Genomic DNA, 14911 nt, shown 5'->3' on the forward strand with positions numbered 1-14911 from the left:
TTGTGAGACGGCAACAACTATCCAATTATTAGAAAATGGAAGGAACTCAAGATGACGATCAGTCTGTCTCAGACGGAGGCTCACATCTTGAATTATTAATGATTATGAGACAGGTGAGGGATCGGCCCAGAACTGCAGAACTACAGAAGTCAATGACCTGAAGAGAGGTGGGACCGTAGTCTCAAAGGTTACTATAGTAACACACTACGCCATTATGGATTAAAATACCGCAATGCTCAAGCCAGTGCATGCCCAGGCCTTCATTACTTATTATCAGCTGGATGCACACTGATATTCTGACCCGCAGACTGCTCGCATTTCTACTTAAAAAGAAAGAAAGAAAGAAAAAGAACGTCGCCGCCCACCTCCAACTTCCAGCCTCCAGAACTTCTTACGCCTTCCCCCTTTAAAGAAGTTGGAAGCGAAAGCGAACTTGCGCTGCTCGCTCTCTCTCTCTCTCTCTCTCTCTCTCTCTCTCTCTCTCTCTCTCTCTCTCTCTCTGTGTGTGTGTGTGTTTTGTTTAGCGTCAGTCTGTCGTGAGACAGTGAAGGTCTTTATTCACACTGAGCGGCACGAGGAGAGAATGAGAAAATAAGAAAAAGACAAACCGCGTTCAACTGTATCAACAGGATGTTTCGGTGCTTGGAGTTCGTCGCTTTTGTTTGTTTGTCTCTTGCGGCCAAACCCGCAACAGGTAAGAGACTCTTACATACGCCGCAGTGCGAGCCTAATGTTTGGTGACGTTATATTCTTGTTCTTTTAAGTCTTTCAACTGTTTTCTCAGTCTTCTGTTTCCCCGTAGTGACGTCATGTCAGTGCTGGCATTAATTCCCGGATGAACTTGGGGAAATAGGAAATGAATCACAGGTTTATTGTGCTTAAAGGGAACTGACACCAACAATTATCACAAAAAAAGTTTTAGACCTCGTTACATGGGTTTTAAAAAGGTGAAGTGGTTACTTCGGAGTAGAATCTCTTACTTCCTAAAAAATAATAATAATACTAATAATGATAATGATAATAGTACTAAAAAAAGAGTATAAGACAGACATCTGTTAGCTGTGAGGTAGGAATGTTGCTCTTCCTCTGTTATTTTCACCTCCCAATCATTGGCTAAAATTAGCCGCGATGTTTACCAGGATGTTCTATCCCAGGTCTGTGAGGGATTTTTTTTTTTTTAGATGTAGCTTCCTGGAAGTTTTTTCCAAAATTCATTAGGAAAAATAAAATGCTGTGAAGACAATGAATAAATCCTATATAATCACATTTGGGTCTCTTGTCCGTTTTCCCTTTCAGGGCAGATTTTGCCTCCCCACAACTTGTCCCTGCGTTGGATTAATGAGTTCACCCCAGAGCTCACCTGGGAGCCGCCTCCGCACTCCATGGCAAACTGCCACTATGAGGGAAAGATCGAAAAGAACCACAAAGAGGAAAGAGTATTTGTAAGTCAGCAAAAAAAAAAATGTTTACAAGAAAACATCTTTTTTTTTTTTTTTTTAAAAAGTGACAATTGCAGTTCCATGCATTAAATGATACAAGCGAACATCAGGGGTTGTGGTGCTTGCAATGTAAACACAAAGCTGTAAACATATCTGCAGAGTGAAAATGGCATTTTTAGATTATGTGAACATCAAAAACCATTTTTGTTTTTCTTTATTTACAATGCCGTTCTATTGTATTCTAACCTTTGGCCTGTTTGTCAGTTCCGTCCATTGTCTAAAACCCATTAATTCTTTCAAGGTCGTGCTAAATTGAATGTGCTTTATTGGGATTGTATGCGACCAGCCCAGTTTATCTGAAATGAAACGTGGTTTTGTCTTGACAGCTTTTGCTTTTGCTTTTTTTTCCAATAAGTTTTATTTCACACACATCTACACACTCATATTTTTTTCTAAAATTGTCTTTAAATCTTTATGCTGGTTTGTGTGCAAGGCTACTTTAATTCTAGAATATGTTTCAGTCATTGGAGTCCTGGCTCTATGCTTAGTGCAGAAGAAGAATGCCTTACCAAAACTGTTGTAAACAATTATTGTTAGTAATCAAATATTCTATCAATTATGCTGATGACTAATCAAGTCCCCCCATAAAAATTTGGATCAAATAAGATATTGGTTAATACTGCCAGAACAGCAGTATTAATATCGGATATCAATACTGGCCAAAATTTTCTTATCTGTGTTTCCCTAACAATTACTTCTCTGTAGCTTAGAAAATTAATTAATAATGGCTCATTTTGTTTAAGTCAACTTGGACTAAAATGACACAAAAATCAATTTTTATATTCAATTTAAGATTAAAAATAAAAATGATAAAGCAATAAAAGTGCTTACAAAGACACTTTAAAAAAAAATATATACTTCAGTTTCCATTCCAAGCCAATCAATAGATTAATTTCTATTGACCGCAAAATTGCCCAGACCAGAATTACGGAATTAAATTTGCTTAATGGAAACCCTGCAACTTTGAAAAAGTTCATGTTTTTCGAAAACAGATGTTTGCACCAAGATGAGGTGGTTTTTAGGCTGCATTAAAATTTGCATGTCTGACAAAACTGCAATGGAAGCACTTTTTTCACGTCACAAACTTCAGTTTGCATACAGCAGCAATGCGCATGTTCGTATATCTTGGCCTCTTTGGATAAAGCGCGGTCGACTCCACAGCATCGTAGAGTTTTATCATTCGAAATTGTTGAATCCATTTGCTATTGTGTGTGTTGCTATTGCTACAGGGAAACTGACATGACTTGCATAATGTCAAAACCGTGTTTCCATTGCGGTTCACACAAATTTCAATATGGCTGACAAGTACCCTCATCCTTGCGTAAAAACTTTTTTTTTAGCAAAAAAAAAACATGAGTTCTTTGAAATTGTCACGTTTCCTTTAAGCAAATTTATTTTCGTAATTCCAGTTTGCACAATTTTATGGTTGATGGAAACGCAGCGAGTGGGTAAGATGGTGCAACTGGGCTTTTTGAGTCACCTCAGGATGAAGAGTTTTTGCTAAACCTTCTTCACTAGGTTAGCGACATCTCCAAATCAGCGAAGATTTGAAGATGTCAAATCTTCGCTGACGTGAAGACCCAGGAACTTAATGGAACCGACCTTTTCCACTTCGTATCTTTGCGACCAACAAAATCGTTGTATTCCTACTAGCCCACGGTAGCCTCTTGTTTTTTTAAAACCAGGTTATTGTCCGTAAACCATTCAACCAGACATTGGACGAGTTCCACTATGGAGGTGTGTTAGGGATTTGTGTTTGGAAGAGTGTAGAGGGAGGAGTAGTCCTACTGGAAAGGGAACCTTTGTTCCACCCACAAGTCGTTTGGATCGCCTAATGGACAACTATAATAAACATACACTTCATTGTGAGATTTTCAAAGCTAATGATATTACTTGACCTGCTAAATGTGCTTTAAACGTTTCCACATCTTTACCCCTGACCTGTCTGGAGTGTTTCCACTGGCCAAACTCTCCAGTGACTGTGGCTAGAAACAAGGCTCTTTGTTTCTGTGGACCACATTTTATCCAACTGGGATTATTCCTTCTGAATAGACGCCTGTTTCTGTCTGCGGCTGTGTTTAAGGCGTTTGTCTCCCTTTTGATAGGAGCCTATCGAAGGCAAGTCTACATCTTTTGATGATGGCACGCTGTACATGGAGGGAGGACTTCTAAGTTACTGTTTGGAAACAGTTTGTCCCGGTAACCGAAGTGAACCAGCATTTTTGAATATATCTTACCCAGGTAGGACATTTGCACTTAACATAACGCATTACTACAGAGGGTAAATGCATTGGTTTATAACAATCTGGTCAAAATGTGTCTCAGATCTGGTGAAGTCGTTGGATTTCTACATAAAACCTGCCAAACGAGGCCACTGCTCCTGGTCCCCCGTCAGGACAACTCCAGAGCTGCGTTTCTTCTATCAGTACGTCTGTGTGTGCAATGAATATTTTTTGATCAGACATTTTGCAAAGTGTAGGCTTGCAACACTTCCTGATTCATACCGAGCTGCTTTGGTTGCATCACAGCCAGACTGTGCCCCCCTCCGCAAAAATGTAAGATGATAAACTTTAGCAAAGGCTAATCTGGTAGCTTGGCTTTGTTCAGTAAAAACCAGGACTGCAAAAACACAAAATCTCAAGTATTTTTGGTCTAGTTTCTACTGCCAATGTTTTTGTACACTTGAAATAAGACCAAACTGACTTACACGTAACTTTTCATCAGGAAATAGGAACTGATTATAAGTCTATATAACATTATAACAAGACATTTTTCCCATATTGCAAATTAAATAATCTTCCTGTGAAACTAGTTAATTTTCATCAATATTATCTAATTATTGATCTAAAACAAACTCTTATTTCTTGCTGAAACATTACTTGCAAGTCTTTTTATTATTATTATTATTATTATTATTATTATTATTATTATTTATTATTTCTTCAAATGTACTAAAATACTAGTACTAGAATCTCACCAAAAATACTTGGTAAGATTTTGTGTTTTCACATGCGAACACAAGGATATTCTACTAGTAAAGTTGACATATAAAATAAAAAAGTATTGCTATCTAGCTAAAGGTTGATTTCAGTGAGTCACTCTGACAAGGTCTTCAGGGCCTTTAGAGGAGAAACTGGTACACAGCGTCATACACCCTCCATACGCGAATGGAGTTCTGTGCAGGGAGAGGGGGAAGCGATTTCTTACCACCATGAATCCATCATATCAGAATAAAGCAGTTTAAAGTTTACAATTTCTGGTAGCTTCATGCAGATTTTGACATCTGAGTGAAAGAAGGAGTATGAATTTTTTATTTAATTTTTTTAAACCGAACCCAGTCATCCAAACACACCATGCTGTCCCTCACCAGTTGGGTGTGGGGTCCATCCCACATTACAGGCGTGTGCTACCCATCTGGCATCATGCAAATCTACAAAACCACCCCCCAGAAAACTGCCTCAGCGGCCAGTAGTCCTGCAGCTGGGAAACGCACACATAAAGAAAAAAAATATATATGCAAATGTAACCGTCACAGTGAACTGAAAGAGCAGTTCTAAATATCAACCAGTGCTGTAAACTAAAGGCCACAGTCCACACCAATTCAAGAGTTCTATACTTCACAAAAAAAATCCTGCATGTTTTGATCAAATAGCATCAACTCAAGTGATGACTTCCTTTTAATGTGGAAAAAAAAAGCTGAGCTAATCTTCTGCCTTGATCAGGTGGGGGTTGTGTTGGGGGCGGATGGCATTTAGAATGGTTCCCCTTTATTAACCTAGACGGAGAAAAACAGGCTCCATCTGCGTTTGCTTTCCCGCAAATATTCATCGTCATTGTTGCAAAATCTGTTTGGCAATAAGTCAAAGGAGATCAAGGTCATTTACATATAAAAATAAAAAAGATGTTTAAACTTAGATCTTTGAAGAAAACATGAGTGGTTGACTAAACGGCTTTAGATATTTGAAAGCTGGTTCCAATATGACCGAAACATCTAAATTAATAATCAGACGTCTGCAGCATGAAGACCAGAGAGTCCGTCTGTTCCCAGTTACAGTCCACGTCTTGGACTGATGATGTGTAAACTAATAGCGATAAAAGTGGAGATTCCTTCGGTAATTGGTAAGTTCTCGCTTTCACAACTATGCCAATATAATTACTGGGCGCAGAAAACCAAACATATTGGATGATAGATTCTGAACCAATAATAGGATTCGATTCCCCACACCAAATAACCTCAGTGTTTTTCTTTCCTCTGAAGTTGAGGACATTTAACACGACCCCCATTTTTAAGACTTTTGTTCCAAATGGTGGTTCTACGATGCGGCTGTAGAGGTCGGTCGGTCCCTCTATGAGCCGGCAGCTGCACCGTTATCACCCAGAGCAGTTAAAGGGGGACACAACCCTCTACATTTGCTTGCCAGGCTCCTTAATTCCCTGCCGGTTCCATTTAGCAGCGTCTGCGCCTCGCATTCAAATCAGTCCTGAAGGATCAGATGTCCGCTCTCCATGCAAATACAAAAGGCAACTGAGAAGCACAGGCTTCTGTCGAGCGACACCTGGACACCTACTGTAGGTCTAGTGTTGTTTCTGTACAGCGTCCACATCTGCTCAGTTACCGCTGCAAAATCTACAGGTGGAGAGCTCAGTTATGTGGCCTAATGGAATGCAAGAAGCTCGAATCTCTAAAAAATAAACTTTTCAGCAAATTAAAAAAAAAAAAAAAATTCTTCTTCCTAATGTAAACTTATTCTGTTTTTGATGCTGGGACAGTTCAAAATGAAACGCACGCGAAGGGTGATCAGCCCAGCTGTTGTCCACAAAATACCCAAAGCAGATCACCTGACTAGTTAAGCCATGTTATACAATGAGAAGCTCATACTGCCCTTTAATTGCTGATTGTACTTTGAGTTGATTTTCATCTAAAAGAAGCTTTTATCAAAAGCAGAAGTTGCAGCTCACTGGGCGTTGCTCAAGTTTCAATGAATAAGACTTTGAGGAAGACACGCTGCTTACCCCTAAGTGCTCTTCACATTCCGGTCGGAGTAATGTTGAGTAAATACACCGCCTGTGTAGGCCTGTGGTGTCTTTAGCAAGACAAGGTTGACTGCAGCTTGTGTTGAACGTGACCTTGCTGTCGTCCTGCTGGTTGAGCCAGAATGACTGTTGGTTGTCACAAACTTTATGGTTGCAGTGATGATTGAGGGCTTTGTCTCAGGGAAGCAGGAACCCAGACGTAATTGCTTCTTAGGAATCCTGCGGCACACCTCTCCTGTCTGTGCCAATGTGAATTCATGTATGATTCGTTTGTTCTATTTAATTTGTGCAATTGGCTGTTGTCAAATTTATTAGAGTTTAAAAAGTGTGTTCCGTGCTCGTAGAGTCATCCGTTGGCAGACATTTTTATGGAATGTTAACTCCAAACTTTTTGTGAGAAATTTGCCGGTTTGTTGATGTATTCTAAAATATTCCAAAGAAATTGGAGCTTGAGAAGCTGAAACACTCAGCCGTCATGCTACTTAAAGCTCCAGTATGTAACATTAATAACAAATATGACTTTTACATATCTCTTAAAACTGTCAGCATGTTGTGACAGTATAGCATGAGACAGATAATCTGTGAAAAGATGAAGTTCCTCCCTGAGCTACTATTGTCTATTGCGCTATTGTACTACTTTTGTACTGCGCTTTGTTACTATTGTAACAAAGCGCTCCTGACCAAAGATAACCAATTAGGGGGAGGAGGCGGGTCTTAGCGCTGTCAATCAACGTCGTGAACGCCCTGGTAAATGTGCTAATGGTAAAGAAACAACTCGCTGTTACAGGAAAACTGTTCATCCACCATCACGGATGGCCATGCTAACTAGCATTAGCATTCACGACCTTTGATTGATTGTTTCACTGGGAGAAGACAGAGGAGCTCTAATTTTTTTTTCACAGATTATCAGTCTTATGTTACACTGTCACAACACAGTGACAGTTTCAACAAATATGTAAAAAAAAAAAAAAGAATTATATATATATTTTTTCATAAAAGGTACATAGTGCAGCTTTCAGACAGTACCGGCTGGTGTTTGCAAAGCAACCATCTATTTTAATTTGTGGCTATTGGCTGCATCTGTAAAAGCAGAAATAAGAAAGACTGCATTAGTTTCTAGTGCCAAGGCGTTTTCTACTGTGCATCTTAATACATTTGAAGTTATATCTGGCGTTCGATTGAGATAGGGTGTTGCTCCATGAGATCAGATTTATCCATCCCATCTGCTTGGAGTCTCATTCCTTCTGAAGAAGTTCCTGCGATTTGTTGTGTCGCTGATTAAAATGTTTTCCGTATATAACCCATCCCTCATGTCAGATTCTGAGATTCTTCCAATCTTCACAAAGGAGTTGTAAATTGCCATCGTAAGACTTTTGCCACTGATTGAATTAGCCAGATTTGAAGAGCCTAAACGTTTTGGATTGGAGAATGAGACAGTTCTGGCTGCATCTGCTCTTTTCTTTGCCATCTCTTTTGGCTCACACGTCCCCTCGTTCTCTCACATCACAGTCTCACACGTGTGTTTCTCTTGGAATATCTAGTGCAGCAGCCATAAGGACACCACAGAGTATTGGAGCCATGCTAACAAAAAAGAAAAAAAAATAATTACGAGAGTAAAGTCACAGTTTTATGAGAATTGAGTCATAAGAGAAGAAATTGATATTGCAAGAAAAATACAATAATAAAGTATAGTTGTCCTCGTATTATTTCAACTTTATACTACATACTCATATTATTTTGACTTTATTTTTGTAATATTGTGACTTCATTCTGGGAATGCTGTGACTTTATTCTCACATTTGTACAATTTCATTTCATATTATGTGATTTTTGTCATTCTTTGATGCACGAAAGTAATCGTTTATTTCCCCCACCTTTTGTTTTAAGATTGAACGATCAGCTCTCTCACAAAGGCTCGGCAGAGATACTGCGAGAATGCTCATCGTACAGTTACACTGGTGGTGTGAAGTCTGGGTGTGACTTGAATGCGACGACAAGTATGAGCATTAAGATGCTGTTTAATGCAACAGTGAACAACAAAGTTGTTCGGAACACCTTCCATTGGGACAAATTAAAAGGTTAGTAAAGCTGGTTGTTCCATTTTGTTCCCTCTGTTTTGGCAGTTATATTCTAATGGTGCCAGAATGTGTGATTTAAAAAATAATAATTCTGTGAAAAACCTGAAAAGCTTTACTATGTCAGTAATCCCTTGCATGTGTTTTTTTTTTTTTTTTTTTTTTTTTTTGCCTGCAAAGTAAAACCAGCTGCCCTTGAATGGACAGTCAAAGAAAATAAGAGCAATTTCACCATCAGCTGGACTCCTCCAGACATGCTAAGTTTAGATTCATGGACATTCAAAATAGATTACACCATAAATGGAAAAGAGGTAAGACATTAAACACGTACATTTGTATGTTTCACAGTGGAACCTGGTGTTATGGTAGGGTGTAGAAAAGGACACAAAGGTGTTTTGCAGACTTTACAGCCATGTTGGGCACACTTCCACTTTTTACCCCCAATAACTTTATTTCAAAAAAGAAACGTACAAGAACAAAACATGGACAGTACAGAGCCACATATAAACAAATAGAACATGCGAGTCATAATTTCAAGATTAATTTGATGGTCAAGGCCTGAAGTCTTTCAAGGTCAGATGTAATATGATGTGAAGGTAGCACCTTAGCATTTCCATGTACACGGTATGTGATACCATGTACAAGAAAATGATACGTAGTATTACGTTTATTTTTTTCAAAATGAAAATCTGATAAATGAAAAATGCCTCTTTTAGTCTGATACGTGTAAATAAAATCCAGGGCCAGCTGCTGACTTTAAGTCATTTAGTGTCAGTATGAATCCATCAGTACTGTTCTCAGTGGTTCATTGTCCAATGGATGAAAGGTCAAGGACCGCTGTGTTAAAGAGTTCTTCTTTTAGTGTTTCCAGGGTTGTTTGTTTCAATGCTCTACATGCATACAATTTCCTAAAAACCAAAACGTGAAATTCCTTCTTTTGGATTCCATGCTTAGATTCATCAGTTACCATAAAATTCTTGGAGATTCTTGGACTAATATCTTAGCTTCTGTTGCACAGCTTTCCATGAAACTGCATCAGACTGTTGAAGTACTATGACTAAATCAAACCTGGTATATGTTTGGATATCATAAGCCTTTTTAAAGAACGCTGGAGGCCCCGGGCACTTCATCTGATGCTGCCATTGGGTCAAATTGAGGTTTATTTGTCTACTTTTAGCAGAAAACATTGTCTGCATTCGGACATTCCTACACGCTGGAGCGGGACCCTTCCTGTCAGTACTGCATGAAGATTCAAGCCAAGAGCAAATTTGGCGACTCGCCTCCAACCGATGAGAAGTGTTTTGGTACAGTTGTATTTCTTTCTCTTTTAATAATTTTGTTTTTCTTTCTTATTGTGAAGGGATCTTCTGTCATTTATATCACCTCTACAACCTACACTGCAAACTCAAATCATTAGCTTTTACAATGACCTTGGTGTTAGGATAGTACCACGACTCGCCTCTTTATCTTTCTAGGTTGTGTTTAAACTTTCTCGTAAAATCAAATGTACTTAAAATTTGCCAATAATCATCAGATATCCCTTTATTATGTTTGCTGACTGATCATCCTGATGCATTTATTTACAGGTCCTGATCGGGGTTTGTTCTCGGTGTACGTCATCATCTTTGCCCTGCTAGTTATTCTGGCAGCTATCTCCATTGCGTGTTTGCTGAGGTAAGACTTTTTTTGAAACTTTTTTATGTCACATTGCCTCGCAAAACTAATCACACCCATCGGCTTGTTAAAAATGTCACATGTCAACCGTTAGCTCCAATGTACTTCAGTGGGATTTAGTCTGACCGGCCAACACAAAGTAAAGCATAATGTGGGTGTTGAGTTAGCATTTGTAGAACTTTTTTTTTGTTTAACTGTTGCTAAAGATGTAGGTCTTGGACATTTTGGCTTATTCTGAAAAAAACATCTACAATATAGTAATTCAATTTAACTCCGTTCAATTCAATTCAAAAATATTTATCCCAAACGGTAATTAAATGTTGTACCTCATTTCAACCCTCAAAGAGTCGTTGTAGACGATGGGCAGGAAGGATGTTCAGTAATAAATAAACTGCTAAAGGCATGACATGCTATCTAATCAATTTCCAGGCAGCACCAGCTGCGTTTCCATTACAAATGTGCACAAAACCTTGTCAAAATTCCACCAATGTCAAACCCCCCCCCCCCCCACAATTCCGCAGTTGCGGTGTTTCCACCAAGGCAGTTAAAATCACACGTGAATAGGCTTGTTCACGCAGTAATTCATTTAAAAACATGCTGCGCCGTCTTCCTCCCACTACATCCTGTTGTCTTCTTCTGGCGTGTGGTTTGCGCCAGTGGCAAACGTCCAGTTGTTGATAGTGTGACTCGTGCGACGGCAAAAAAGTGTTTCCATTGCAGTTTTGTGAAAGGCGTCAATTTTGATACGGCCAAAACGAGCCCACCCAATTCTAGCGGGAAAATCTTTTAGTGACAAATGAGTTTTTTTGTTTTGTTTTGGGGTTTTTTTTCAAATCAAATTTATTTTCAAAATGTCAAATTGTGCAATTATACGGTCAATTATATGTCCTGTATAACATCTTCACTGCTTAAATCTGCATGGTTAGGAGCCTGGAGATGTTGGAGTAGGGGAGACACGACAAAGCAGGCTTTGTCATGTCTAATGCACGCCACGCTTTTCTTTCTTTCTTTATTTTATTTTTTTACCTATATGTTGTTGGCCCATTCCATAAAATCCCAATGAACAATGAACTACATTGAAGTTTGTGAGTTTAATGTGGAAAAATTGAAGAAATGTTATACTTAGGTATCATGGTTGGCTCTATGTTTCCCTTTGAAACAAAGTTCTTTCTGCACAGGTATAAGAAACATATTTTCCCCAAAATTCCAGTACCTTCGAACTTCTTCAAAGATGTTATCGAAAACAACAATGAGGTAAAAAGACGGGGGGGGGGGAAGGAGGTATTGCACTACCGTGGGAAGTGTTACTAATTCTAGCGTTAGTCTCTGTGTTTTTGACACCGTTGCCGCTAACAGCACTATTTCAGGAAGCCTTTGGTATATTTGGACTAACACTTTCTTCTTTCGGGTGCCTCTTCCTTTTCTCAGAGCTTTTTTCGCAAGTTGTACGTCCCGCCAGAGGAACAAGAGAACTGTACCGTCACGGTGGTGAAAGACGCGCAGACCACCAAACCAGACTGTTGAAACTCCTCCGCTGTCAGCGCACTCTTCCTCTGAAGCAAGAAATCATATTGGCATTAACACGGAGACCTGATTCTGAGTCCAGTTTTACGAAACTTTGCAAAAAAGTAATCTTAGGTGACTGTAGATTAGAAGGCCAAGCTTTGCTATGTTGATACAGCAGAAGAAGAAAATGGACCGCTGTTTCTGAACAGATTCACTCAGCGGCTGCTTGTTTTCACGGAAATGCCTGAGATTCGGTCGCTTTGCACTAAGGGGTCACTGAACTGAAAGTCAGGACCTTTCCTTGGAGATCCTTCTGACGCATGCAGCTGTTCCTACTCAGCCGCAGCCATATGAGATGCAGACTGAAAGAGATTCATTATTTATCCCCAGCTTGCGGTGTTTTGTTTTATAACAAATCTGGTTTCCATGTCCAGCTGAGGCACACCATGAACATTTGTAGATGGGATTTCTTTTTTTTTTTGAAGAGTTCCCAGACCAGAATCCAACAATGTACCACAAATTCTTGTATTATTTTTTCCTACTCTTGGCTCTTTTTATGTCATGAAACCAGAGGGACCCAGTACTGTACGCCATCTTTGTGTAAAGAGTTTGTTTTTTTTATTTGCACATATGAAATGGGAAGAGAAACATTTCCAGCTCACAGTGGGAAGGGTAGTTATCCTGGAAACGGTTGGAAAATGCTACACTCTTTCTGCTTGAATTTCTTGACAGCTGCATAAAAAGATGAATTATATTCCATTACTTACGAGAAGCTGCTAAATTCATTCAATCATTTTTACACCCTGTACACAGATATAAATCTAGGTATGCAGTCTGCAAACCCAGCAAATCTACTGTAGCCGTAAATGCACACGACTCCAAATGTTATCCGGCGGCAAAGTGCTTTGAATACAATCGATGGGACGTGTGAGGTGTGTGTGAACCAACATTAGGGCGATACACACGCCTCCTTGGCTGCATTAAGGCCAGATTTGGTGCGGGGTCAGTTGTGACAATAATCTGCAAGAATCAGATCCATAAATGCGGGAAAATTCTCAGGGTTACAAAACCAAACACCTGACTAAACGTTAACAAATGTAAGATGGTAAGAAAAACATTTAAAGAAGAAAAAGGATATTCCCACTGAGCTCATTCAGTGTCAGAGAGTCCTAACTCTGGACAACGTTCTCCTCTCCAACACCACGCCCAGAGATTCTAGTTCCTCTCTTACGACACAACTGGCCTTTCCGCCTCAACAAACATGGCGGCACTGACCACCACCGACTCGTAGAACATCCTCAGCATCTTCCGGCAGACGTTCCGGTGCCCGGGCCTGTTCAGAAAGACGAAATAGCTCTGACCCTCCTTTTTAAATCATATTTGCATTTTTTAGGCAAGTCTGATTTATTGTCCAAGTACACCCCCCCACATGACCTCCAGTTACTCATACCTTTTCTGTCGTGACCCCTTGAATGTCAACAGGGGTCATGGAGGCTCTTGGACCTGTTCAAGTCCCCAACCAGCACTTTAGTGTCACCACTTTGGGTTCCAAGTGGTTTTTCACGTTCCATGTATTAACACAAGCCTGTGTTATCTCTCATCACCGCCACCGATGAGTCCAACTACCTCAGACTCATGAGAATACTTCTGTGGATGGCAGGTGTCTGCACAGTGGCTGAAATCACAGGTGTAGAGAATAAAAAGAAAAGGCGAGAAAGTTTTTGATAAAACACTTTGGGAGGGAAAAAAGGTATTAATTTGATGAGTTAGTACTGCCAAAGAGCGTTAGTGCCAGCTTATTGGTAGGTTTATCATGGACTTGGCATCCAGGCAGTTCCCTTGTTTCTCCCTCCCAAATGCCAGCAGTTACCTCATCACCTCTGTTCAGAACTGGGCACCTAAAACTGCAAGAATCAACCTTTATACGTTCAAGTTACTGCCAAATTACCAAATATTTCAACATTTAAATTTTTTTCAACTACTTCTTACCAAAAGTATAATAACATGATAACTGAAATCTTTAAAAAAAAAATTTTTTTTTAAGTATTCATTTAACTTTTTCTCCCCTCTAGAACAAAATCAGAGCTTTTATGGCACAAAATGTTCGAATTGAACCAGACCTCATGTAAATGAGCCTTTTGAGATTTGTATTGGAGATATGAAGATATATATATATATACAGTACAGACCAAAAGTTTGGACACACCTTTTAATTCAATGAGTTTCCTTTATTTTCATGACTATTGACATTGTAGATTCACACTGAAGGCATCAAAACTATGAATAACATGTGGAAATATGCACTAAACAAAAAAGTGTAAAACAACTGAAAATAGCCCTTATATTCTAGTTTCTTCAAAGTAGCAACCTTTAGCTGTGATTACTGCTTTGCACACACTCTGCATTTTCTTGATGAGCTTCAACAGGTAGTCACCTGAAATGGTTTTCACTTCATAGGTGTGCCCTGTCAGGTTAATAAGTGGGATTTATTGCCTTATAAATAGTCATGAAAATAAAGAAAACCCACTGAATTAGAAAGGTGTGTCCAAACTTTTGGTCTGTACTGGATATATATACATACATATTATTATTATTATATTGAAGATGCTAAGTGAACTTTTTTTTTTTTACTAGCTTTAAGTCTTCCAAAGATTTCCATCATGGACCAACCCTCTTTCCCCTCCCCCAACGTCTGAAACTGTTACTTTTCTTGTGTTTCTGTTCTGGCAGCTTTCCAGTTTGGAGATATTTAGTGTGGATTTGGATGACATGCTTTGTGTGATTCATCAGTGGAGCTGTTTGTAAATGCCTTAAAACTCAGTTGGGTCTCTTTTACAACTGGAATCTGTATACTTGCACACACACACACACACACACACACACAAACTGTGGGTGTATTTGTTTTAAAGTAAAGCCTTATATGTATTTTTATATCTTTTTTTTATGATCAAGCTGATCTCAACAGAGGAATGATTGTATTTGTTTTTTGAAGTGCTTTGAAGAAACATGGCTCCCATTAGTTATGTTGTGAATATGCATTGGTAGCAGCAACAACCTTCCCTATTCCTCCACCCTCTATCCCCACCCGCCCCCAACAATGTAGTCAAATGTTTAATGTCAGTG

At 39.2% G+C, this 14911-nt stretch overlaps 1 protein-coding gene across 1 annotated transcript; it reads left to right on the forward strand.

Moving 5' to 3' along the window:
• The first annotated feature begins 437 nt into the window (after positions 1-437).
• On the forward strand, positions 438-13531 carry il13ra1 (interleukin 13 receptor, alpha 1). Its single transcript, XM_032583597.1, has 10 exons — positions 438-694; positions 1297-1442; positions 3605-3740; positions 3825-3924; positions 8421-8611; positions 8789-8919; positions 9786-9912; positions 10195-10282; positions 11461-11536; positions 11711-13531. Exons 1-10 carry the CDS (start codon positions 631-633, stop codon positions 11804-11806), a joined length of 1155 nt encoding a protein of 384 aa, XP_032439488.1. The 5' UTR covers positions 438-630; the 3' UTR covers positions 11807-13531.
• The last annotated feature ends 1380 nt before the right edge of the window (positions 13532-14911 follow it).

The sequence above is a fragment of the Xiphophorus hellerii genome, chromosome 14 (assembly GCF_003331165.1).
Source record: "Xiphophorus hellerii strain 12219 chromosome 14, Xiphophorus_hellerii-4.1, whole genome shotgun sequence".
NCBI classification, from domain to species: Eukaryota; Metazoa; Chordata; class Actinopteri; order Cyprinodontiformes; family Poeciliidae; genus Xiphophorus; species Xiphophorus hellerii.